Source organism: Oncorhynchus clarkii, chromosome 9 (assembly GCF_045791955.1).
Source record: "Oncorhynchus clarkii lewisi isolate Uvic-CL-2024 chromosome 9, UVic_Ocla_1.0, whole genome shotgun sequence".
NCBI lineage: Eukaryota > Metazoa > Chordata > Actinopteri > Salmoniformes > Salmonidae > Oncorhynchus > Oncorhynchus clarkii.
In genome coordinates, this window is record NC_092155.1 from 21,033,162 (window position 1) to 21,059,906 (window position 26,745).

A 26,745-nucleotide genomic window follows, 5' to 3' on the forward strand; every position below is an offset into this window, starting at 1 on the left:
CAGGACTGAGAGAGGGATTGAGGAAGAATAAAGGAGGGCGGGGTCAGACTCGTTCACTGGATAAAGAAGGATTCCGGAAGGGAAACGTTGTGGCCTGGGTCGGGAGCAGAACGGGCCAGTAGATTTGTCTGACACAGGGAAGGAGGGATGAAAAAGGGCAAATCTCCCCTTTCTTTGCATTTTTTGTTCTTTCAGCTGCTCAGACCCACATTCTCTCTTGAATACATTAACATACTCTCGTTTTTTTCCCTCTCTGCCGACATTACACCTCCAGGTTCAGCTTTCAGACCTCTTTCCTCCCCTTTTTCTCCCTCTATTTTTGGGCCAGACAATTAACCTCTACCTCTCTCTCTCTCTCTCTCTCTCTCTCTCCCCCCCCTCAGAGTTTCTCTGTACTTCTCCATCCCTCCATCCTCAGGGTTTCTTGGGCCTCTCCATCCCTCCATCCTCAGTTTCTCTGTACTTCTCCATCCCTCCATCCTCAGGGTTTCTTAGGCCTCTCCATCCCTCCATCCTCAGAGTTTCTCTGTCCTTCTCCATCCCTCCATCCTCAGAGTTTCTCTGTCTTTCTCCATCCCTCCATCCTCAGGGTTTATTGGGCCTCTCCATCCCTCCATCCTCAGGGTTTCTCTGTACTTCTCCATCCTCAGGGTTTCTCTGTACTTCTCCATCCTTCCATCCTCAGGGTTTCTCTGTACTTCTCCATCCTCAGGGTTTCTATGTACTTCTCCATCCCTCCATCCTCAGAGTTTCTCTGTACTTCTCCATCCTAAGGGTTTCTCTGTACTTCTCCATCCCTCCATCCTCAGAGTTTCTCTGTACTTCTCCATCCTAAGGGTTTCTCTGTACTTCTCCATCCCTCCATCCTAAGGGTTTCTTTGTACTTCTCCATCCTTCCATCCTCAGAGTTTCTCTGTACTTCTCCATCCTAAGGGTTTCTCTGTACTTCTCCATCCCTCCATCCTCAGAGTTTCCCTGTACTTCTCCATCCCTCCATCCTAAGGGTTTCTCTGTACTTCTCCATTCTTCCATCCTCAGAGTTTCTCTGTACTTCTCCATCCTCAGGGTTTCTCTGTACTTCTCCATCCCTCCATCCTCAGAGTTTCCCTGTACTTCTCCATCCCTCCATCCTAAGGGTTTCTCTGTACTTCTCCATCCTCAGGGTTTCCCTGTACTTCTCCATCCCTCCATCCTCAGGGTTTCCCTGTACTTCTCCATCCCTCCATCCTCAGGGTTTCCCTGTACTTCTCCATCCCTCCATCCTAAGGGGTTCTCTGTACTTCTCCATCCCTCCATCCTTAGAGTTTCTCTGTACTTCTCCATCCTAAGGGTTTCTCTGTACTTCTCCATCCCTCCATCCTCAGGGTTTCTTGGGCCTCTCCATCCCTCCATCCTCAGGGTTTCTTGGGCCGTCCATTGCGGGGCAGGTTCTCCACAGTGTTACTGAGACGATACTTGACGATGATGCTGTGCACTGTGGACTTAGGCATCCTCAGCTCCTGCCCTATGGACCCCTCCGACTTGCCGTCCTTCCACAGGTCGACCACGCGCTGCCGCTGAATGATGTTGTGCTCCTTGGTCTTCAGGAAGCCGGCGCCGCCGCCACCCGGGGCTTCTGGGGCTTCTGTGGGGGCAGACAAGCGGCAGAGCTGTAGAGACTGGGTGGGACTGGGAGGGAGAGGTAGGGGTGGCCACGGCAACGGCACGGCAACAGGAGTGACAGTCAGGCAGTTCAGGCAGTACCGTAGCAGAGACACTCTGTCTGGCCCTCAACACTCCAGTACTGAGAGGGTCAGTTTCCTCAAGGTGTCATGGAAACAACGACAACCACCGTTATACTTCCCAGAGGGCAATGCATTTTGGGGGACTTTCAATGTTGTTGAAAGTTTGTGTTCCCACAATTCAGGACTGTTGAAAAGCACAGAGAGTGACTGGTATGAGAGTCCAATATGTCATGCGTAATTGCTTGGAGTTCACCAAATGTAGCTTAAAGTTACGTGATGAGAAAAGAAGCAGGGCAGACAGACATTGTTTACTTTGAGACAGCAGCAGCTTTGCGTACTCAGAACGAGGATGAGGTTAACAGACTGTTGAGGTTACTAGGAGGTTATTATGAGGTCACAGTTGTCCTCCCTCGCCCTCTCTCTATCCCCCTCTCATATCTCTCCTCTCCTCATCTGCCTCTACCTTTTTTCCTTCTCTCTAAAAAGGGGTCAGTAACAACAACCAAGACAACAACCCCAAGACGCCCCCATGTACCAAATATGTATAGCTCTCTCCAGAGAGAGAGAGAGAGAGAGAGAGAGCGAGAGAGAGAGAGGGTTCAGTGGATTTGTCTGTGCGTTCAGGCAACATTCAGCTCGACACGGTCCACTCAGACTCAACACCCACGGAGAACAGACGGCGCGCGATCTGGCGACTATTTCTGAACACCAGCATTCAGCCCAACATTCAGTTTGGTCTAAGAGAGATCTAGTTTACAATTCCCAACAAGGAGTTTACACAAGTAAGTTCTGTGTGGTTTGGTGTCCTCTTAAAATACCTTTGTACAAAAGTCCCTGGAGACTGAATTGTATCTTGGCACCGCAACTCGGTACGAAACTGCACTGCAATGAGATTTTCAGAAAAAGCTCCCAAAAATACTATGTCTGTGACAGACGGGCCCCTCTGCAATGACATAAATCAAGACGTTGGAATACAGACAGTGCCCACGCTACAGGCGGACTGGACTGGACAGCACACTGGGTCAGGCCAATTACAAGGTAATACCAGTCGAGAGTATCAGGTTTCACCACATATCTCTATTACATTACAAAACGTCTTGGAACACAAACCCGCCCCAGTGCAGACGTATCTGGTCAACATCTGCTGTAGCCAAACTAATGGAGGGAAAATAAATTCCATCATTGGCAGTTGAAGAGGACTAAGAAAGAGTGAAGGAGCTGGATAATAAGCCAACAAACCTTTGAGGTGGAGAGTTTAGGAGATTTGAATTAAAAAAGCACTGTAATGAGTACAATAAACCTTTAGGAGGAAAAAATAAACATCTGCAAATATTCTTCCAAAATTGTCGGTGGGTTCCAATGTACTAGAATCCTTCATATTTTTACTAGCTTTGTTCGTAACATCTGATAGAAAACCATTTGTAGGGTTTTTTAACGATCGTGTTGAAAAGATCAAGGAGAGAATCCTAACTTGCACCTACATTGAATTCATAAATCTCCCATTGCCATCAACACATGACAAAGTGAAAGTTCAACTTAGGCGGAAGTTAGGATTCACCATAGAGATAGAATGATATCATACCAGTTCTGGGGGGGGGGGGGGGGCTGCCCCAAAGTGACATCAGAGATTGTGATTGGCTGTGAACCTGACTACTTCAGGTGGCAACAATCTGTCAACAACAACGACGACAGAGAGGAAGACGAAGTGGATCACGTGGATCTCCCTGATCGAAGTGTCCCCCGCATTGGCAGGTTATATCATGACAGACGAGGGTAAGACGTACGCAACTCTGTTTTCTTCAATAAACAGTGCTTAGGAGGGTGATATAAAACATGGAGTAATCTCACAGAGCCATTTGAGAGAAAAAAATAATGATTACTACACAGAAGCACTAGCCTCACCATAATGATTTATATATAGCAGCAGCTGCAAATATTTCACTACATTATGTCTCACTACAAAATGTATGACCATATAAAGATGCTACATTCCCCATGCATATCTGGAACAGATTTGACCCATCTGTCCAAGTTGCCAAAGCCAGAAGCCAATGCATTCTGAACTGTACCTTATTAGGTCTACATCAACACAAATATCGTGACATACTTCTCCATCCCTCCATCCTCAGGGCTTCTTGGGCCGTCCATTGCGGGGCAGGTTTATTTCGGTTACGATTGACTTTAAGGGTGTCTACTCTGCAGCAGCTGCAATGTCCTCTGAAATCGTTCATGGACTGTCTGATATAGTGAACAATTCACCTAGAAAACCTTCAGCAGTGGTGCTTTGGAAGAAGAAGAAATCAGAAGAAAAGTCAATCGTAACCGATATAAACAGTGAATCCTTCATCAGTAGTTTTGGAAAGCCCTTCTCAGTGAATGGGTATATGTACAGTATGGGCCACTGACCTGATACGAAGGATCCAGGAGGCATCTGGCTGTAGTTGGCTCCTCCCATGGGTAAGACTCCCAGGGGGGTGGGGGTGAAGGGGGGCCCAAAGTTCTGAGGAGTAGCGTAGGGTCCTGGAGGGATGGTCTGGAGGGAGAGGGGACAGATGGTTCATTTGATGATCAATCTTAAATCAAGTCATCAGAAGCCAGAATATCTTAACCAGTGTGGGGTTGTGTGTGTATGTGTGTGTATACGCTTGCATGCGTGTGTGCTCACCGGGGGCGGGTGTGTGTCAGTGCCCTTGCTGGCCAGCCTGCTGAGGATGCTCCTCTCTGACATCTGCAGACGTGCGGCGATGGGCGGGACCCGGGACAGCGTGGCGGGGAGCCGTGTCACGTCAGCCTTCATGTCGCTCAGCAGCTCCTCCAACTGGTTCAGCACTGACATTACACCAACACAACGGTCAGTTTCCAGTTAACAGGCACCTCTTCATTTACTATTATTAAGTCAACCATCAACCATCTACTATTCAGTTCCACTGGGTTTGGGGGACATTATCCACTAGAAGTGGGACACATAGCGAACGTGAGTCACGGTGCACAGAGAATCCGGTGGGTTGGTGCTGGACTAGAACCAAAGCCTTCAAACTCTGCAGTCCGCCAGTATTGAACATTCCTTTTCAACATCATTTAACAGTTGAAAATGTACCAAGTATGTTGTCCTTTCAAATTAACAGTACAAACATACCAACTCTTCTGAGATTGTAACTCTATCCTGATGATGACATTGTGAAATGTTCGCCTCTGGCAGCAACAGCTCTGTGAGACTTACTGGACAGATTTAGGTCAAAGAACCTTGAAAAAATATAGCCCGGGGGGGGCCTGTGTTTCTTTATCACTGATATAAATGCGTACAGACACACACACACACACACACACACACACCCCCTCACCTTTATGCAGCACGGCATTGGCCGGTTTGTTCCCGGCCAGGGACTCCTTGCTGAGGTGTTGGTGGGACTCGGCCAGACACTCCACCTCGGCATAACGGGCGTTCAACGCCATGGCGGGGTGGACCGGGTCCTGGGTCATATTCAGGTAGGCTGCCCGTCTCAGTTGTTCCTCTATCACCAGGGCCTGCTCTAATAACTGGGGGGAGAGCGGGAGGGGAGAAGGGAGAGAGAGGGAAGGGGGAGACAAGGAGAGTCAGTGTCACGTCTGCTCCCTCTCCGGCCTCTAGGTCACCAGGCTGCTCGTTATGGACCTGGACTCCATCACTTCTCTGATTACCTGCCCTATATATATGTCACTTCCCTTTGGTTCCTTCCCTATATATGTCACTTCCCTTTGGTTCCTTCCCTATATATGTCACTCCCTTTGGTTCCTTCCCTATATATGTCACTCCCTTTGGTTCCTTCCCTATATATGTCACTTCCCTTTGGTTCCTTCCCTATATATGTCACTCCCTTTGGTTCCTTCCCTATATATGTCACTCCCTTTGGTTCCTTCCCTATATATGTAACTCCCTTTGGTTCCTTCCCTATATATGTCACTTCCCTTTGGTTCCTTCCCTATATATGTCACTCCCTTTGGTTCCTTCCCTATATATGTCACTCCCTTTGGTTCCTTCCCTATATATGTCACTTCCCTTTGGTTCCTTCCCTATATATGTCACTCCCTTTGGTTCCTTCCCTATATATGTCACTCCCTTTGGTTCCTTCCCTATATATGTCACTTCCCTTTGGTTCCTTCCCTATATATGTCACTCCCTTTGGTACCTTCCCTATATGTCACTCCCTTTGGTTCCTTCCCTATATATGTCACTCCCTTTGGTTCCTTCCCTATATATGTCACTCCCTTTGGTTCCTTCCCTATATATGTCACTCCCTTTGGTTCCTTCCCTATATGTCACTCCCTTTGGTTCCTTCCCTATATATGTCACTCCCTTTGGTTCCTTCTATATATGTCACTCCCTTTGGTTCCTTCCCTATATATGTCACTCCCTTTGGTTCCTTCCCTATATATGTCACTCCCTTTGGTTCCTTCCCCAGGCATCATTGTTTCTGTTTCATGTCTGTACGTTTTTCAAGGTTCTTGTTTTGTATTATGTTCCGTTTATTTTATTAAAACACTAACTCCCTGAACTTGCTTCCCGACTCTCAGCGCATATCCTTACAGTCAGTTCTTTCCTTTAAAAAAAAATAATGTAACTAGGCAAGTCAGTTAAGAACAAATTCTTATTTACTACGACGGCCTAGGAACAGTGGGTTTAACTGCCTTGTTCAGGGGCAGAAGGACAGATTTGGTCCTTGTCAGCTCTGGGATTCGATCTAACAACCAAGCGGTTACTGGTCCAACGCTCTAACCACTAGGCTACCCTGCCGGACCATCATCAACTCTTCTGCTTTCTGACATACAGTATATCTACAGTATCTACTGCACTTCATGGCAATACAGTTCTATTGGATTTCATTGATCTGAACTGTAATGAGGAAGATGTTAGAGATAGAAGGGAAGAGAGAGGAGAGAGATACCGTATAGGTGGGTGTGGGGTGAGGAGGAGGAGGAAAACGATAGATGACATGTTTGGAGAAATTCTAGAGATTATATTCATATTTACAGTTTTATTTTAGCCAGCTGTGATTTAGTCAACACCATCATTTGTGATTTTACTCAATTCGGGGGCAGAGAGAAAATGAGACAGAGAGAGAGAGAGGACAGAGAAAGGAAAAAGAGAGATAGAGAGAGAGAGAGAGAGAGAGAGGACAGAGAAAGGAGAAAGAGACAGAGAGAAAGAGAGAGCGTGAGAGAGCACGAGAGAGAGAGAGAGAGAGAGAGAGAGAGAGAGAGAGAGAGAGAGAATGCGGATGTTGAGGTCAGGGTATGAAACATGTGAGGCCGTCAAAAACAGGATGAGTGTAATTTCACAAATGCACCGGTCAGCAATACCAACCCGGTCTGTCAACCCAATATCTGTCTCTCATAGGGTCTGTCTTGTTCTTACATCCTTCAAACAGATGTTTTCTATTAGATATTATAAACTGGGTGGTTCAAGCCCAGAATGCTGATTGGCTGACAGCCATGGCATATCAGACCGCATACCACGGGTATGACAAAACATGTATTTTTACTGCTCTAATTACATTAGTAACCAGTTTATAATAGAAATAAGGCACCTCGGGGGGTTGTGATATACGGCCAATATCGCAAGGCGTTTCTTCGGGTATAAGAACAGTCCTTAGCCGTGTTATATTGGCCATATACCACACCTCCTTATTGCTTAACTGAATAGTTCAAAAGCATGTCCTGAATCCTGACAGTCTTGTCGGTGTCATGGTTGGATTTTGTTGTGTCATAGTTATGTTATGGTAATGTTATAGTATGTCATGTGATGTGTCGGGTCCAGAGTGTTTCCAGGCCTTCGAGTTATGCTATGAAGGTTATACCATGCTACACTGTTATGCCATGTCACGTTTTTTTCACCCTATGTCATGTCATGTCATACTATGTCATGCTGTGTCACATGCTGTGGTGTCGCACCTTGAAGCGGCGGGCCAGGAACTTGTTCTTCATCTCCAGGAAGTTGCCCTTGTTGGCCTGCGACTTGAAGGGCTCGTTGACGATAGCAAACTGGGGATCGTTCTGGATGTCCTGCCACCTCGCGTACCCATGACTGATGCGCAGGGGTCAAGGGTCATACAGCTCAATACACCAGTAGCCAAAGCAATACCTAGTCTGTCAGTAGTAACAAGTATTTTAGCACAACTTCTATGAATAGGGCTATTCTCATCAAGTGTATTCCTACTGAATCCTTTCAGATCTTGATTGTTTCTTGTGGTAGGAGGGTTAGGGTTGGATTCGATATTTGGCATTCTAGTCAAAGTCATACAAATAGAACAGAATGGACTGTTCCAATCCCTATTTCATGTGTAGATTTCTGCAGATACAATCTAATACCTCTCTGCTACACAAATGCACCGACGGGTGGACTTCACACGAAGCCACTGCCGCAGCATGACAGATAAATAAACATGACAAGAAGGTCTCCGCGGCAACCACCGTCAAGGATACAGTACAATTCCCGCCAGCAGCCAGAAGTCGTGTCGCCGGTGCCAGATCTCATTCATCTTCCCGGAGGAGATGGCGGCCCGCTCCTCGTTCTGCCACAGCGTATGCAGCTCTGCAGGGTGAAACGTCAGCATAATGTTGGGTCAGTGTTATAGCATCCACGTAACGTTGTGTCAATGTCATAACAAACAGTGATACGGACTCAGTGTATTATGCCACTCTGTATGTTGGTCAGCACAGGGACAGCAGCATAACGCTGTGTCAATGTTAAAACAACATCTGATGCTGAGTGTGATCCACCACTGTGTGTGGAGCTCTTAGTGGGGGATCGTCAACATAACTTTGTGTGTCAATGTTATAAGAGCAACCTGTGATACTGAAAACATTGACGTCAAAACAACCCATGATACAAGCATTTCGCTACACCCGCAATAACATCTGCTAAATACGTGTCTGTGACCAACACAATTTGATTTGATACTAAGTCACTGTGTGTGGAGCTCTTTGTGGGAGATCATCAGCATAACGTTGAATTCATGTTCAAACAACCCATGACACAGTGAGTTCTGCCTCTAAACTGGGTGGTTCGAGCCCTGAATGCTGATTGGCTGACAGCCATGGTATATCAGACCGCATACCACAGGTATGACAAAACATGTATTTATACTGCTCTAATTACATTAGTAACCAGTTTATAATAGAAATAAGGCACCTCGGGGGGTTGTGATATACGGCCAATATCGCAAGGCTAAGGGATGTATCCAGGAACTCTGCGTTTCGTCGGGTATAAGAACAGTCCTTAGCCGTGTTATATTGGCCATATACCACACCTCCTCGGGCCTTATTGCTTAACTGAATAGTTCAAAAGCATGTCCTGAATCCTGACAGTCTTGTCGGTGTCATGGTTGGATTTTGTTGTGGTAATGATGTGCTCTAATTACATTGGTAACCAGTTTATAATAACAATAAGGCACCTCAGGGGTTTGTGATATATGGCCAATATATCACGGCTTAGGGCTGTGTCCTCTCAAATACACAGTACCAGACATGACATATGATAGGGCTCATTTACCCGTGAAGCCCCCATCAGCGATGTTAAACATGAAGCGCCGTCGCTCGGGGGGGGTGATGGGGGGTTTTGGCAAGGCATCTTTGGCAACCTCCTCCTTCGCCACTTCTTTCCCAGCATCCTTTTCACCTTTTACTTCCTCTGTGAGCAGTAAAAACACAAGCCAGTTCATTCAGATAAGTGGATGCCATTGAACTATACCTAATAGTCTATACCTATCTCCCAGTGACTAGTCAGTGAGTCACTAACTAACTAACTGACTGACTAACTAACAGACATGTACAGACGGACGGACGGACAGGTGAGGTCACTCACCTTTCATCACGTCAGAGGGTTGCTGTCGCTCCATCCTTTCCATGTTGTCTGGCCCTTCTGTGGGGACAGGGGCCTCCTCACTCTTCTCCATGTCCTTTTCCTTGTTGTTGTCCTTCTCTTTCTCCTCCTCCGCCTTCTCTCTAGGTGAGAATGTTACACTACCTGGTTTCTCATGTTTGACCTCCGACCCTTGCTTAGTTGTTTCTCCGAAGGACCCCTCCTCCTTACTCTCCTCCTCAACTTTCTTCTCCTCCACTAGGGCCGGAAGGGTGTCAGTCGTTTTGGTTTCTTTCCCCTCCTTCTCCTCTTTTGTACCCTTCTCCTCCTTGTCTGTTGTTGTGCAAGGGGATAATTCTTGTAGTGCTTCTTTGGTAGAGATTGGAGTCTGGGGACATGACAAAATGTTCAGTAACAGTTATTGGTAGAAAGATTTATTAAGGCCGTGTAATTAATAACGTTCAATCTCTCACCTCTTCAGGGTCTGCACTCTTGTTGCTCTCTTCCTCCTTCCCCTCGTTCTTCTCCTTCTCGCCATCTTGCTCTGGCTCAGATGAGGCCTTACCCTCCTCATCTTCCTCTTCCTTCTCTCCATCTTTCCCGTTCTTCTCTAGTTTGTCCGACGGAGCAGGGGTAGCTGAACACAACACACATGTAAGGGGGTCATTTCTTACTCACTCGCACAGACACACTCGCACACAGACACACTCGCACACAGACACACTCGCACACAGACACACACAGACACACAGAGACACACACACACACACACACACACACACACACACACACACACACACACACACACACACACACACACACACACACACACACACACACACACACACACACACACACACACACACACACAGTGGGAGAGATGATGACCTTCTTGGACTGTGATTCAGACGCGTTGGTGGCTGGCTGGCACAGGAGCACAGCGTGATGATTCAATCACAATTTATGATATTTATGATATTGTCTGGATAGATGGCCACATCTTTGAACTTCAAAGAGCACGATACATCCTGAACTCGTACCTACAGCCCTCGACAGGACAGCGGCCTACAGGAGATTCCACTTGTCTCCTGGAAAGTGATTAAAACTGGACCTTATGTTGTGAGTGTTCGTGCAACTTCAATTGTCGTGTTCGTTCGGGTTTGTTTCAAGAGATTAGAAATGCATTATATCCAATAATTTCGATATGACTTATTGCAATGTACAGTTGAAGTCGGAAGTTTAGATACACCTCAGACAAACACATTTAAACTCAGTTTCACAATCCCTGACATTTAATCCTAGTAAACATTCCCTGCCTTAGGTCAGTTAGGATCACCACTTTATTTTAAGAATGTGAAATGTCAGAATAATAGTAGAGTGAATGATTTATTTCAGCTTTTATTTCTTTCATCATTCCCAGTGGGTCAGAAGTTTACATACACTCAATTAGTATTTGGTAGCATTGCCTTTAAATTGTTTAACTTGGGTCAAGCATTTCGGGTAGCCTTCCACAAGCTTCTCGCAATAAGTTGGGTGAATTTTGGCCCATTCCTCCTGACAGAGCTGGTGTAACTGAGTCAGGTTTGTAGGCCTCCTTGCTCACACATGCTTTTTCATGTCTGCCCACAAATGTTCTATAGGATTGAGGTCAGGGCTTTGTGATGGCCACTCCAATACCTTGACTTTGTTGTCCTTAAGCCATTTTGCCACAACTTTGGAAATATGCTTGGGGTCATTGTCCATTTGGAAGACCCATTTGCAACCAAGCTTTAACTGATGTCTTCAGATCATTTCCCTTCATCATGATGCCATATATTTTGTGAAGTGCACCTGTCCCTCCTGCAGCAAAGCACCCACACAATATGATGCTTCCACCCCCGTGCTTCACAGTTGGGATGGTGTTCTTTGGCTTGCAAGCCTCCCCCTTTTTCCTCCAAACATAACAATGGTCATTATGGCCAAACAGTTCTATTTTTGTTTCATCAGACCAGAGGACATTTCTCCAAAAAGTACGATCGTTGTCCCCATATGCAGTTGCAAACCGAAGTCTGGCTTTTTTATGGCGGTTTTGGAGCAGTGGCTTCTTCCTTGCTGAGCGGCCTTTCAGGTTATGTCGATATAGGACTCGTTTTACTGTGGATATAGATACTTTTGTACCTGTTTCCTCCAGCATCTTCACAGGGTCCTTTGCTGTTGTTCTGGGATTGATTTGCACTTTTCGCACCAAAGTACGTTCATCTCTAGGAGACAGAACGCGTCTCCTTCCTGAGCGGTATGACGGCTGCGTGGTCCCATGGTGTTTACACTTGCGTACTATTGTTTGTACAGATGAATGTGGTACCTTCAGGCGTTTGGAAATTGCTTCCAAGGATGAACCAGGTCTTGACTGATTTCTTTAGATTTTCCCATGATGTCAAGCCAAGAGGCACTGAGTTTGAAGGTAGGCCTTGAAATACATCCACAGGTACACCTCCAATTGACTCAAATGATGTCAATTAGCCTATCAGAAGCTTGTAAAGCCATGACATAATTTTCTGGAATTTTCCAAGCTGTTTAAAGGCACAGTCAACTTAGTGTATGTAAACTTCTGACCCACTGGAATTGTGATACAGTGAATTATAAGTGAAATAATCTGTCTGTTAACGATTGTTGGAAAAATTACTTGTGTCATGCACAAAGTAGATGTCCCAAACGACTTGCCAAAACTATAGTTTTTAAGAAGAAATTTGTGGAGTGGTTGAAAAACTAGTTTTAATGACTCCACCCTAAGTGTATGTAAACTTCCGACTTCAACTGTATGTATTCTGCATTGATTGATTTTCAGAGCGACCGGTTTGACCGGTTTCAGGCATATTCCTGTTCTCCGGTCATGACATTCAAATTTAATTGAGTTGATTTGACTCATATCTGGGTGTGATGTCATGTCTTATGTTTTTCAACAGCAGAATGCTGAGTCATGTTTATTTAGGGTGGGGTGACTTACGTTTTTTCCCTGGATACAATGTCAGCGTTTTCTCTGGTAAAATGTGCCAGTATTACAATCTCCTGGTATACGCAGTATGCTATATATTTAGACTTGGTTTATTTCATCAATATTTCATCGAGCCCCATGTGTGTACAGGCGCATTCACTCAGAGATTATTCTAAACTGAAGACACATGTAACCACGTTAAGTCTTAGCCTATTGGTGATAGTCATTTACTCTGTGTTATTCTGTAACGTATCACGCATTTCATGTAGCATTTATCCGCATAATAATGGAGTCAGATTGATGAATGTAGCCTACTGTAGTTTCCACAGTTATCACAGTCAGACTTGAGTGCCCTCTGCTGGGCATCCTGAGAGCTGCGTGCCTGCGTCTGCGCGAGTGTCTTTGTTCACCCACCTGGTTTTGAGGTGCAGGGGGTGTTGTCTGAGGTACAGCTGGGGTCAGGGGTGGGCGTAGCGGTCTTCATGGTCCCTCCAGGGGAGGAGGCTCTGGAGGAAGAAGACACACTGACCTCTGGTCTCAGGGCCTCTGGCTTCATCTCTGGCTTCAGTTCTGGAAGACTCCACCGTCCATTGATGTGCTCAAACTCCTGGATCTGAGGAAGGGGATTGTAACAAAATCAAGCAATAAAGTATTTTATTCTGTTCTGTTCTAATTCTATTCTAGCCAACAGTCCCTTTCCCTTGGAAAGAAATTGACCCTAATTTTCTGTCTATTATCGTTATGTTACAAGGAAGTCACAGCCTGGGAAAATGTCTTAGTGGAAACGAAAGAAGTTGAATAACTGTGAAATATCTGTATTTCCTCATACGATTCTGGTCTGATTCTGGACTGATTCTGGTCTGACAGGTCTGAATCAATTAAAGCTTCGCCAAAAAACAGACAATTGCTATTGGTTGAAATGTAGCTAGCCTGTTAGCTTAGCATTGTGGCTTCTAAGATACACTTTGACCCCCTGACCTTCTTCTTGACCAGGGACATGACCCCGATGCGGGTGAGCACAGGCTGCCGACACAGGCCCTCCCTCGGCACGCCGTCGGCAAACGTCTCGGCACCGTCGGCCACGGGCTCACACAGGTGACGCATGAACAGAGAGACATACGCCCTGGAAAAGAGAAAGGGAGGAGAAAGGGAAGAGATTGATACATAAGATGAGAAAAGTGAGGGAGAGAGAACAGACGACAGAGAGGGAACAGACCAGCAGCAACATTGTAGCATGAAGAGCTCAGTGTAAGCTCAAACTTTAGCCTGCCTATGACTCAAACAATAAGGACGCCATGCCATATCAGTCCCACTCCACTCACTTGAACTCCTTCTCACTCTTGCCCCTCAGGTCTCTGACCAGCCACTGGCAGGAGAAGGCGTCCTGTGCGGGCATGCCCCAACGCATCACCGCGTTTAGGAAGGCTTTCCTCTGGCGCGTGTTGAAGCCCAATACCTAGAGGGGAGAGAGAGCATAAGGACTTCATAACACATTCATAACCATACACTACCGTTCAGAAGTTTGGGGTCACTTAGAAATGTTCTTGTTTTTGAAAGAAAAGCACATTTCTTGTCCATTAAAATAACATCAAATTGATCAGAAATACAGTGTAGACATGGTTAATGTTGTAAATGACTATTGTAGCTGGAAACGACAGATTTGTTAAATGGAATATCTACATAGTTGTACAGAGGCCCATTATCAGCAACCATCACTCCTGTGTTCCAATGGCACGTTGTGTTAGCTAATCCAAGTTGTGTTAGCTAATCCATCATTTTAAAAGGCGAATTGATCATTAGAAAACCCCTTTGCAATTATGTTAGCACAGCTGAAAACTCTTGTTCTGATTAAAGAAGCAATAAAACTGGCCTTCTTTAGACTAGTTGAGTATCTGGAGCATCAGCATTTGTGGGTTGGATTACAGGATCCTGAAACAAACAACTTTCTTCTGAAACTCGTCAGTCTATCCTTGTTCTGAGAAATGAAGGCTATTCCATGCGAGAAATTGCCAAGAAACTGAAGATCTCGTACAACGCTGTGTACTATTCCCTTCACAGAATAGCGCAAACTGACTCTAACCAGAATAGAAAGAGGAGTGGGAGGCCCCGGTGCACAACTGAACAAGAGGACATGTACATTAGGGTGTCTAGTTTGAGAAACAGGCGCCTCACAAGTCCTCAACTGGCAGCTTCATTAAATAGTACCCGCAAAACACCAAACTCAACGTCAACAGTGAAGAGGCGACTCCGGGATGCTGGCCTTCTAGGCAGAGTTGCAAAGAAAAAGCCATATCTCAGACAGGCCAATAAAAATAAAATATTAAGATGTGCAAAATAACACAGACACTGGACAGATGAACTCTGACTAGAAGGCCAGCATCCCGGAGTCGCCTCTTCACCGTTGACGTTGAGATGAAGATGAAGGGAACTTACATAATAAGATAGGTGCCTACATAAGGAGATGGAGGGAACTTAAGGAGATGAAGCGAACCTACATAAGGAGATGAGGGGAACTTACTTAAGGAGATGAAGTGAACCTACATAAGGAGATGAAGGGAACCTACATAAGGAGATGGAGGGAACTTACTTAAGGAGATGAAGCGAACCTACATAAGGAGATGGAGGGAACTTACTTAAGGAGATGGAGGGAACTTACTTAAGGAGATGAAGCGAACCTACATAAGGAGATGGAGGGAACTTACTTAAGGAGATGAAGCAAACCTACATAAGGAGATGGAGGGAACTTACTTAAGGAGATGAAGCGAACCTACATAAGGAGATGGAGGGAACTTACTTAAGGAGATGAAGCGAACCTACATAAGGAGATGGAGGGAACTTACTTAAGGAGATGAAGCGAACCTACATAAGGAGATGGAGGGAACTTACTTAAGGAGATGAAGCGAACCTACATAAGGAGATGAGGGGAACTTACATAAGGAGATGAAGCGAACCTACATAAGGAGATGAGGGGAACCTACATAAGGAGATGAAGGGAACTTACATAAGGAGATGAAGGAAACCTACATAAGGAGATGAAGGGAACGTACATAAGGAGATGAAGGGAACTTACATAAGGAGATGAAGGAAACCTACATAAGGAGATGAAGGGAACTAACATAAGGAGATGAAGGAAACCTACATAAGGAGATGAAGGGAACTAACATAAGGAGATGAAGGGAACTAACATAAGGAGATGAAGGAAACCTACATAAGGAGATGAAGGGAACTTACATAAGGAGAGGAAGGGAACTAACATAAGGAGATGAAGGGAACTTACATAAGGAGAGGAAGGGAACTAACATAAGGAGATGAAGGGAACTTACATAAGGAGAGGAAGGGAACTAACATAAGGAGATGAAGGGAACTTACATAAGGAGAGGAAGGGAACTTACATAAGGAGAGGAAGGGAACTTACATAAGGAGAGGAAGGGAACGTACATAAGGACATCATAAAATATAGTTGAAGTCGGAAGTTTACATACACTTAGGTTGGAGTCATTAAAACTCATTTTTCAACCACTCCACAAAATTCTTGTTAACAAACTATAGTTTTGGCAAGTCGGTTAGGACATCTATTGTGTGCATGACACAAGTCATTTTTCCAACAATTGTTTATAGACAGATTATGTCACTTATAATTAATTCACTGTATCACAATTCCAGTGGGTCAGAAGTTTACATACACTAAATTGACTGTGCCTTTAAACAGCTTGGAAAATTCCAGAAAATTATGTCATGGCTTTAGAAGCTTCTGATAGGCTAATTGACATCCTTCGAATCAATTTGAGGTGTACCTGAGAATGGATTTCAAGGCCTTCCTTCAAACTCAGTGCCTCTTGGCTTGACATCATGGGAAAATCAAAAGAAATCAGCCAAGACCTCAGAAACAAATTGTAGACCTCCACAAGTCTGGTTCATCCTTGGGAGCAATTTCCAAATGCCTGAAGGTACCACGTTCATCTGTACAAACAATAGTACGCAAGTGTAAACACCATGGGACCACGTAGCCGTCATACCGCTGAGGAAGGAGACGCGTTCTGTCTCCTAGAGATGAACGTACTTTGGTGCGAAAAGTGCAAATCAATCCCAGAACAACAGCAAAGGACATTGTGAAGATGCTGGAGGAAACAGGTACAAAAGTATCTATATCCACAGTAAAACAAGTCCTATATCGACATAACCTGAAAGGCCGCTCAGCAAGTAAGAAGCCACTGCTCCAAAACCGCCATAAAAAAGCCAGACTACGGTTTGCAACCGCACATGGGGACAAAGATCATAGTTTTTGGAGAAATGTCCTCTGTTCTGATGAAACAAATATAGAACTGTTTGGCCATAATTACCATTGTTATGTCTGGAGGAAAAGGGGGGAGGCTTGCAAGCCGAAGGACACCATCCCAACTGTGAAGCACGGGGATGGAAGCATCATGTTTTGGGGGTGCTTTGCTGCAGGAGCACTTCACAAAATAGATGGCATCATGATGCAGGAAAATTCTGTGGTTCTATTGAAGCAACATCTTGGTCGCAAATGGGTCTTCCAAGTGGACAATGACCCCAAGCATACTTCCAAAGTTGTGGCAAAATGGCTGAAGGACAACAAGTCAAGGTATTGGAGTGGCCATCACAAAGCCCTGACCTCAATCCTATAGAACATTTGTGGGCAAAACTGAAAAAGCTTGTGTGAGCAAGGAGGCCTACAAACCTGACTCAGTTACACCAGCTCTGTCAGGAGGAATGGGCCAAAATTCACCCAACTTATTGTGGGAAGCTTGTGGAAGGCTACCGGAACCGTTTGACCCAAGTTAAACAATTTAAAGGCAATGCTACCAAATATGTGATGAAAGAAATAAAAGCTGAAATAAATCATTCTCTCTACTATTATTCTGACATTTCACATTCTTAAAATAAAGTGGTGATCCTAACTGACCTAAGGCAGGGAATGTTTACGAGGATTAAATGTCAGGAATTGTGAAAAACTGAGTTTAAATGTATTTGGCAAAGGTGTACGTAAATTTCCGACATCAACTGTATAATATCCATAACCCCTATACAGAATGTATAAATTCTTATGTCAACAAGAATAGCAGATAAGTTGTTGTCTCTAACCTCCAAGTTTCCCCCTACTCTGGCCAACAGGGGGGGAAGTGGCTTGTCTCTCTCGTTCCTCATCTGGCGACGGGACTGTCGGCGAGAACCTGGACGAAGATAGAGAGAATATGAAGGGGGGGTGAGAGAGAGAGAGAGAGAGAGAGAGAGAGGAAATCAGGATAGTAAGCAGCATAGTCATTATGGTACTTGAGTGAAGCAGCCATATCATCTGAAATCTAATCATCCATCTGTTACAGGGGTGTCAAAGTCAATTCCTGGAGGGCTGTGTGTCTGCTGGTTTTCGTTATTTCCTTTCAACTTCTGTCCAATTAGCCCTAGACAACCTGGTGAGGGGAGTTCCTTACTAATCAATCAAGTACAATGGAGGAGCTAAAACCAGCAGACCTTCGGCCGTCGAGGACAGAAGTTTAACACGTGATCCATCCCAACACATTCAACAGAAGAGGCTTCATTCCAAATGTGTTTGTGCCTTGTGTACTTAGGCATACCTTCTGGCCTCTCATCGAAGTCTTCATCCTCCTCCTCAGAGCCCACAGAGTACTCGGACTGGTTATCTGAAATACCAGCATGCCACTCTGAAACAGCACATGGTGTACCGTCAATAGGCTAGGCCCACTGGCCCCATGCGGCTACCATTAGCAATACTTTAGCAATACCTAACGTATAGCACAGAGACTATATTACATGATCTAATTCTAGCAAAGAGCACAGTTTTTATTTAAAACAATCATGGATGAACCAATATATGGGCCAATACAAAGTAGGAGGAGTCTAACCCTTCTTTAATTATAAAAAAGAAGAAGAATTTATTCAGAATGCCTAAGGTGTGCCCATGTTGTCATAGTGATGCATGCTAATAACATAAATGACACCTCCATCCATCTCCATGACAACCAGGACTGACGATTCCCAACTACCTACCTTGGTCCTCCTGTGCTGCGTCGTTGTAGTTGACAGGCTTGCGGTTCCTCTTGCCCTTGCCCAGTTTACTAGCCAGGTCTTCCTGTTGTTGCTCATAGTGATGTCTCAGCAGCTTCTCCCAGTATTCTGGGTCCACACACTCTTCCTGCTTAATGATCTCACGCTCCACCTCCTCAATCTGGATACACACATGCAAGAACATGGAAGTAAAGTTTACCTACAACCAGTGTGATACAATCTACTTATAAACCCGTATAATAGCTCAATGGACAGTGTTAACAGTTTACACATAGATAAATATTTTTAAAAGTACACTAAAGTGCCATACACATTTTTGTATACATTAAAGCGTACAAAAACAGTAATGTTATCTATCACTTCTCTCTCCAACAGCTTTTCTCCATCACTCTCTCTGTACATCACCTTATCCTCTCAAACCATGTAGCCAGGTACTTTGAAGGAGCTGAGGTATTCCCCAACTGCCCCCCCCCCCCCCCCCCCCCCCCCCACAAAAAACCTCACCTCTCCCTTCCCTCTCTCTCTCCTTCCCTCTCTCCCTCCTTCCCTTTCTCACCTTATCCTCCTCTCGAACCATGTAGCGGGCCACTTTGAAGGAGCTGAGGTATTCGTTCATGTTCTGCATGTCTGTGTCGTCTGTAGCGTCCTGGCTCCGGTCCAGCAGTCTCTCGATGGCCGAGCTGTCATAGTGGATCACACTGCCCTCATCATCCCTGTTGTCCCCCGCTGGACAGCGTATAGGAGAGAGAGGGGACATACGTGGTGGTGAGAGGACATTGGGGGAATAGAAAACGGTGGTGAAACACAGATTAGGATGTGACTAAAATCGATCTTTATAAAGATGTATGTAACAACCCCCAAAATGCAATGTATATTACAGAATTCTCCCAAATCTCTGACATCTAAACATATACCCAAAATAAATGTCCTATCCTTGCATTTCTTCCTCTGAAATCCCTCCATCCTCCTCCTCTATCCTTCCAACTCCCCCTCTCCCTTTCTCCTATCCTCCTCCCATCCCCCACAATCGATCATCAATCAAATCAAACCAATCAACAAATGTCACTTACATTCGATCTCGTCCTTGAAGAGTTCCTCGGTGCCGAACTTGAGGATGTCGTCCAGCTCCTGTTTGGACATGGATCCAGCCTTGGAGCCCAGGCCGGGCCTCACCACCAGGTGGGTCAGCATCATCTTCCTCTTTGCCACCTGGGTGATGCGCTCCTCCACACTGGCACGGGTCACAAAACGGTAGATCATCACCTTGTTGGCCTGCCCGATGCGGTGGGCGCGACTGAATGCCTTGTGAGGGAGAAGGAGGGAGAAGAGGAGGGAGGAAAGAGTGAGATAGGTAGGGAATGGACACAGAATGAGGGAGAGAGAAAAGGGATTAAGGAATTAACCATTAAATCAAAACAAATTGTATAAGTCACATGTGCCGAATACAACAGGTGTAGTAGACCTTACAGTGAAATGCTTACTTACAAGCCCTTAACCAACAATGCAGTTTTAAGAAAACACCTAAAAAAAAGTAAGAGATAAGAATAACAAATCATTAAAGAGCAGCAGTAAATAACAACAGCAGGGCTATATAAAGGGGGTACCGGTACAGAGTCAATGTGTGGGGGCACCGGTGTCGAGGTAATTGAGGTAATATGTACATGTAGGTAGAGTTATTAAAGTGACTATGCATAGATAATAACAGAGAGTAGCAGCAGCGTAGAATAGGGGGGAATAGTGCCTTGCGGTCGGAGGCAGAGAAGTTGCCGTAACAGGCAGTGATGCAACCACTCAGGAAGCTCTCGATGGTGCAGCTGTAAAACCTTTTGAGGATCTGAGGACCCATGCCAAACCTTTCAGTCTCCTGAGGAAGAATAGGTTTTGTCGTGCCCTCTTCATGACTGTCTTGGTGTGCTTGGAACATGTTAGTGTGTTAGTGATGTGGACGCCAAGGAACTTGAAGCTCTCAACCTGCTCCACTACAGCCCCGTCGATGAGAATGGGGGCATGCTCAGTCCTCCTTTTCCTGTAGTCCACAATCATCTCCTTTGTCTTGATCACATTGGGGGAGAGATTGCTGTCCTTGCACCACACTGTCAGGTCTCTGACCTCCTCCCTATAGGCTGTCTCATCATTGTCGGTGATCAAGCCTACCACTGTTGTGTCATCAGCAAACTTCATGATGGTGTTGGAGTCATACCTGGCCGTGCAGTCATGATTGAACAGGGAGTACAGGAGGGGACTGAGCACGCACCCCTGAGGGGCCATTGTGTTGAGGATCAGCGTGGCGGATGTGTTGTTACCTACCTTTACCACCTGAGGACGGCCCGTCAGGAAGTCCAGGATCCAGTTGCAGAGGGAGGTGTTTAGTCCCAGGGTCCTTAGCTTAGTGATGAGCTTTGAGGGCACTATGGTGTTGAACGCTGAGCTGTAGTCAATGAATACGATTCTCACATAGGTGTTCCTTTTGTCCAAGTATGAAAGGGCAGTGGGGAGTGCAATAGAGATGGCATAATCTGTGGATCTGTTGGTGCAGTATGCAAATTGGAGTGGGTCTAGGGTTTCTGGGATAATGGTGTTGATGTGAGCCATGACCAGCCTTTCAAAGCACTTCATGGCTACAGATGTGAGTGCTACGGGTCGGTAGTCATTTAAGCAGGTTACCTTTGTGTTCTTGGGCACAGGGACTATGGTGGTCTGCTTGAATCATGTTGGTATTACAGACTCAGACAGGGAGAGGTTGAAAATGTCAGTGAAGACACTTGCTAGTTGGTCAGCGCATGCTCGCAGTACACGTCCTGGTCATCCGTCTGGCCCTGCAGCCTTGTGAATGTTGACCTGTTTAAAGGTCTTAATCACATTGTCTGCGTAGAGCGTGATCACACACTCGTCCAGAACAGCTGATGCTCTCATGCATGTTTCAGTGTTACTTGCCTCGAAACGAGCATCAAAGTTATTTAGCTCGTCTGGTCGGCTTGTGTCACTGGGCAGCTCTCGGCTGTGCTTCCATTTGTAGTCTGTAATATTTTGCAAACCCTGCCACATCCGACGAGCATCGGAGCCGGTGTAGTACGATTCGATCTTGGTCCTGTATTGACGCTTTGCCTGCTTAATGGTTCGTCGGAGGGCATAGCGGGATTTCTTAGAAGCTTCCGGGTTACTCTTTAATGCCATCGGAAGAATCCCAGAACATATTCCAGTTTGTGCCAGAAAAACAGTCCTGTAGTTTAGCATCTGCTTCATCTAACCACTTTTTTTTATAGACTGAGTCACTGGTGCTTCCTGCTTTAATTTTTGCTTATAAGCAGGAATCAGGAGGATATAATTATGGTCAGATTTTCCAAATGGATGGGGAAGGAGAGCTTTGTACACGTCTTTGTGTGTGGAGTAAAGGTGGTCTTGAATTTTTTTTCCCTCTGGTTGCACATTTAACATACTGATAGAAATTAGGTAAAACTGATTTAAGTTTCCCTGCATTAAATTCTCTGGCCACTAGGAGCGCCGCCTCTGGATGAGTGTTTTCCTGTTTGCTTATGGCGGTATACAGCTCATTGAGTGCGGTTTTAGTGTCAGCATTGCTCTGTGGTGGTATGTAGACAATTACAAAAAATACAGATGAAAACTCTCTAGGTAGATAGTGTGGTCTACATCTTATCATGAGATACTCTACCTCAGGCGAGCAAAACCTAGAGACTTCCTTAGATATCATGCACCAGCTGTTGTTTACATATATGCATAGGCCCCCGCTCCATGTCTTACCAGAGGCTCCTGTTCTATCCTGCCGATAGAGTGTATAACCCGCCAGCTGTATGTTCTTAATGTCGTTGTTCAGCCACGACTCAATGAAACATAAGATATTACAGTTTTTAATGTCCTGTTGGTAGGTATATACGTGCTTTCTGTTCGTCCCATTTATTTTCCAGCGATTAAACGTTAGCTAGCAGGATGGAAGGCAAAGGCAGATTAGCCATTTATTTACTGTTTGTATGATGTTTAAAGAGCAAAAATTAAGTGCATGGAAATGTATGTAAATTCTACATGAATGTCCTTAAAACGTGTTTTTTTTCTCGATAATGGAAATTATTTCAACATTCAAGTGACAGTCTACCTGGATGTCATTGTGGGGGTTCCAGTCTGAGTCGAAGATGACAACAGTGTCTGCTGTGGCCAGGTTAATACCCAGACCCCCTGCCCTGGTGGACAGCAGGAAACAGAATTGAGGAGCACCAGGAGCTGAGAGAGTGAGACAGAAGGAAAGAGAGAGAGAAGGAGATACAGAAAGTGAGATGGGGGAGAGAAATAAATTGGATTAGACACTGATAATGAGAAGGAAAAAAATCGCAATGTTCCCTTTCATCTAAATGGAAATATTTGTATTTGTTTCTAGAACCTGCAGTAGACTGAGCGTCTGCCTCACCATTGAACCTGTCTATGGCCTCCTGTCTCAGAGCTCCTGTGACTCCTCCGTCGATCCTCTCGTACTTATAACCCTCAAAGTCCAGGAAGTCCTCCAACAGGTCCAACATCTTAGTCATCTACCAGGGAGGGAGGAGAGCAGGAGAGAGAAGAGAAATGGTTACGGAACTGCTAACAGCGCGCATGTTTGTATTTGCGTGTGTGTACCAACCTGTGAGAAGACTAGCACCCGGTGTCCCTGGTCCTTCAGTTTCCTCATCATCTTCTGCAACAGAGTCAGTTTCCCAGAAGCCTTTGTGAGGTCCATGCCCTCGTACGCTCCGCTCGCCGTCTTGCGGGCTTCCTAATACCACGGTAAAGACAACACACCATGGCCATGTGATGACATATACATTATATATAGATATAACTTCTTTATTGAACTTGAATAACTGAAAGAATGTAAACTCTTTCATTTACATGAACATTTGTGGTCATGTTTACATTAATGCATATTCCTAGGTTTTTTCCCCCCTTAGACTGAAATAATAGGCTGAATACAATTGTAGCTATACTACTCAAACCTACCAGAATGTGTCACCGTTTTGCAATTCAGAGGTGAATTACAGTGTCCTTACTGTTGAAAATGTGACTTAAGATAATATACACTAATATTGAGTTGCACCATTTTTTGCCTTCAGAACAGCCTCAATTCGTCGGGGCATGGAGTACTAGGTGTCGAAAGCGTTCCACAGGGATGCTGGCCCATGTTGACTCCAATGCTTCCAACAGTTGTGTCAAGTTGGCTGGATGTCCTTTGGGTGGTGGACCATTACTGGTACACACGTGAAACTGTTAGGAGTGAAAAGCCCAGCAGCATTGCAGTTCTTGACACACTGAAACCAATGCGCCTGGCACCTCCTACCATAACCCGTTCAAAGGCAACTTAAATATTTTGTCTTGCACAGTCACCGTCTGAATGGCACACATACACAATCCATGTCTCAATTGTCTCAAGGCTTAAAAATCCTTCTTTAACCTGTCTCTTCCCCTTCATCTACACTGATTAAAGTGGATTTAACAGGTGACATCAACAAGGGACCATAGCTTTCACCTTAATTAATGAGTCTGACACGAAGGGTATAATGTTGCTCCCAGACAAGGCCCAAATCCCCATCATTCACATGAAGAAAATAAGGAAATACAGGGGGCGCAGATCAGGGTGCCTGGTGAGAATTCGTCGGCAAGAGGGTAACTCACCTCTACCATCTGTTCTATTAGCGTGCAAACACTGTAGAAAACACTGTTCGAGACTAAAACAGCTCTGTTCGAGACTATCCTACCAATGGGACATTAAAAACTGTAATATCTTATGTTTCACCAAGTCGTGGCTGAACGACCACACGCATAATATACAGTTGGCTGTGTTTTCCGTACATCGGCAGGACAGAACAGCTACGTCTGGTAGGGTTGGGGGTTTGTGTCTATTTGTAAATAACAGCTGGTGCGCAATGTCTAATATTAAGGTAGGCTCGAGGTATTGCTCGTCTGAGGTAGAGTACAACATAATAAGCTGTAGACCACACTATCTACCAAGATAAGCTGTAGACCACTCTATCTACCATATTTTTCATAGCCATCTATTTACCACCACAAACCGAAACTGGCAGTAAGACCGCATTCAATGAGCCATAAGGCCGCATTTATGGCCATAAGGCTTGCAAAGCAGAGCTTGCAAAGTGTTACGGACCACAAAGGTAAACTCAGACGTGAGCTGCCCAGTGACGCAAGCCTACCAGACGGGCTAAATACCTTATATGCTCGGTTCGAGGCAAGCAACACTGAAACATGCATGAGAGCACCAGCTGTTTCAGATGCCTGTGTGATCACGCTCTCCGTAGCCGATGTGAGCAAGACCTTTAAACAGGTCAACATTCACAAGGCCACGGGCCAGACGGATTACCAGGACGTGTACTCAGAACATGTACGGACCAACTGGCAAGAGTCTTCACTGACATTTTCAACCTCTCCCTCACCGAGTCTGTAATACCTACATCTTTCAAGCAGACCACCATAGTCCCTGTGCCCAAGAAAGTGAAGGTAATCTGTCGAAATGACTACCGACCCGTAGCACTCATGTTAGTAGCCATGAAGTGCTTTGAAAGGCTGGACATGGCTCACATCAACACCATCATCCCAGAAACCGTAGACCCACTCCAATTCGCATACCGCCCCAACAAATTCGATTTGATATGATTTGATTCACCTGGTCAGTCAATCATTGAAAGAGCAGGTGTTCCTAACGTTTTGTACACTCAGTGTATCATTATGATCATAGTTACCATGGAGGCGACAGGGAAAAGATAGGGGTGGTTGGCACACTTCTTCAGGTCCATCATGATGTTGAGTAGAGACACCTGGTTACCTCCTCCTTTAGAGTTCAGAGCCTCAAAGTTCCTCGTCAGAATCAACTTGTAGTATTTCCTTTTATAATACATCAATGAAGAAAGACACAGTTAGTGTGTGATTATTTTTATGATTATCTTGTCACTCTCTCTTTTTCAGTCTCTTTGTCAACCATACGCCTTTCCCTCCTCTCTTCCCTCTTTTTCACTATTCCTGTCCTTTCGTTCCTCTCCTCTCCTTTCTCCCTCCATGCATCCTCCCCCACCCCTCCCCACTCTCTCTCCACCCCGCTCCTTCTTACTTCTGCATGGGGCTTAGTTCCACTCGTACGATGAGCTCAGTCTTGGACGGCATGTTCTTGAAGACGTCAGCCTTCAGCCTCCTCAACATGTGGGGACCCAGCAGGTCATGGAGCTTCTGGATCTGGTCCTCCTTGGAGATGTCTGCAAACTCCTCCAGGAACCCCTCCAGATTACTACAGAGGGAGGGAGAGAGAGAGAGTGAAAGCATGTCTGGTGAATGGAGGCTATTTAGGTTGAAAACATGCAAATAGAAGTAGAGATGCATGGCTGTGTTGTGTGTGAGTGGTTTGCTTGCATATATGGCTGCATTTGGACAAGCAGCTCGATTCCACTAATTGGTCTTTTGGCCAATCACATCAGATCTTTTCACGTCAGCTCTTTTTCAGAGCTGATCTGATTGGTCAAAAGACCAATTAGTGGGGGAAAAAGATCAGAATTGGGCTGCCTGTCTAAACACAGCCTATGAGTGTGTGCATCTATACATCCACATACGTCCAAGTCGGTGTCAGTCTATATGTACATGTTATGCGTATGTGTTTATATGGCTGTGTTTACACAGAGAGCCCAATTCTGATATTTGGCCTAATTATTGATCTGATAGGTCAAAATACCAATTAGTGGCAAAAGATCAGAATTAGTCTGTCTGTGTAAACACAGCCATTATGTGAATATGTGTGTGCGTGTGTTACCCTACTTGAAACGGTTGGGAGTGAGGAAGTTGAGCAGGTGAAACAGCTCCTCCAGGTTGTTCTGTAGAGGAGTACCAGTCAGCAGCAGCTTGTGGTCAATCGTATAGTCATTCAGACGTCTGAAGAACTGAGGAGAGAAAGCACAGGCAATAATTAATTGATTGATTCAACGATTGATTGATTGTTGACGTTCATTGTCTTTCAAGAGGAAATTCTGTAAGGTTTCAAATTGTATTTGTGAAGTTTTCAGGTTTTATGATTAGCGAGAGTCTTCCTGGATGGCTCGGTATTGTCTTCCTCGAAGTGAGCATAGAATGTGTTGAGCTCGTCTGGGAGGGAGGCTTCAGTGGGCACCTCACAGCTGGATTTGCCTTTG

At 45.3% G+C, this 26,745-nt stretch overlaps 1 protein-coding gene across 5 annotated transcripts in view; it reads right to left on the reverse strand.

The window, feature by feature from the left end:
* Positions 1-26,745, reverse strand: part of LOC139416076 (chromodomain-helicase-DNA-binding protein 3-like) — a 57,701-nt gene that overhangs the window by 12,004 nt on the left and 18,952 nt on the right. For 2 of the 5 annotated variants that reach the window (XM_071164333.1, XM_071164332.1), the window contains exons 17-39: positions 26,375-26,496; positions 25,680-25,853; positions 25,315-25,456; positions 23,205-23,336; positions 22,995-23,112; positions 22,686-22,810; positions 19,648-19,879; positions 19,134-19,303; positions 18,560-18,737; positions 18,127-18,213; positions 17,636-17,724; positions 13,855-13,988; positions 13,511-13,655; positions 12,947-13,145; positions 10,035-10,198; positions 9,565-9,949; positions 9,253-9,390; positions 8,184-8,292; positions 7,653-7,785; positions 5,066-5,261; positions 4,390-4,553; positions 4,131-4,257; positions 1,345-1,624 (exon numbers count right to left, since the gene is read on the reverse strand). In XM_071164333.1, the coding sequence (XP_071020434.1) occupies positions 1,395-1,624; positions 4,131-4,257; positions 4,390-4,553; positions 5,066-5,261; positions 7,653-7,785; positions 8,184-8,292; positions 9,253-9,390; positions 9,565-9,949; positions 10,035-10,198; positions 12,947-13,145; positions 13,511-13,655; positions 13,855-13,988; positions 17,636-17,724; positions 18,127-18,213; positions 18,560-18,737; positions 19,134-19,303; positions 19,648-19,879; positions 22,686-22,810; positions 22,995-23,112; positions 23,205-23,336; positions 25,315-25,456; positions 25,680-25,853; positions 26,375-26,496 (3,693 nt within the window). In that variant the 3' untranslated portion in view covers positions 1,345-1,394. Of the gene's footprint in view, positions 1-1,344; positions 1,625-4,130; positions 4,258-4,389; positions 4,554-5,065; positions 5,262-7,652; positions 7,786-8,183; positions 8,293-9,252; positions 9,391-9,564; positions 9,950-10,034; positions 10,199-12,946; positions 13,146-13,510; positions 13,656-13,854; positions 13,989-17,635; positions 17,725-18,126; positions 18,214-18,559; positions 18,738-19,133; positions 19,304-19,647; positions 19,880-22,685; positions 22,811-22,994; positions 23,113-23,204; positions 23,337-25,314; positions 25,457-25,679; positions 25,854-26,374; positions 26,497-26,745 lie in introns of those variants that run through there. The other 3 variants (XM_071164334.1, XM_071164336.1, XM_071164335.1) reach the window with 3 other exon arrangements.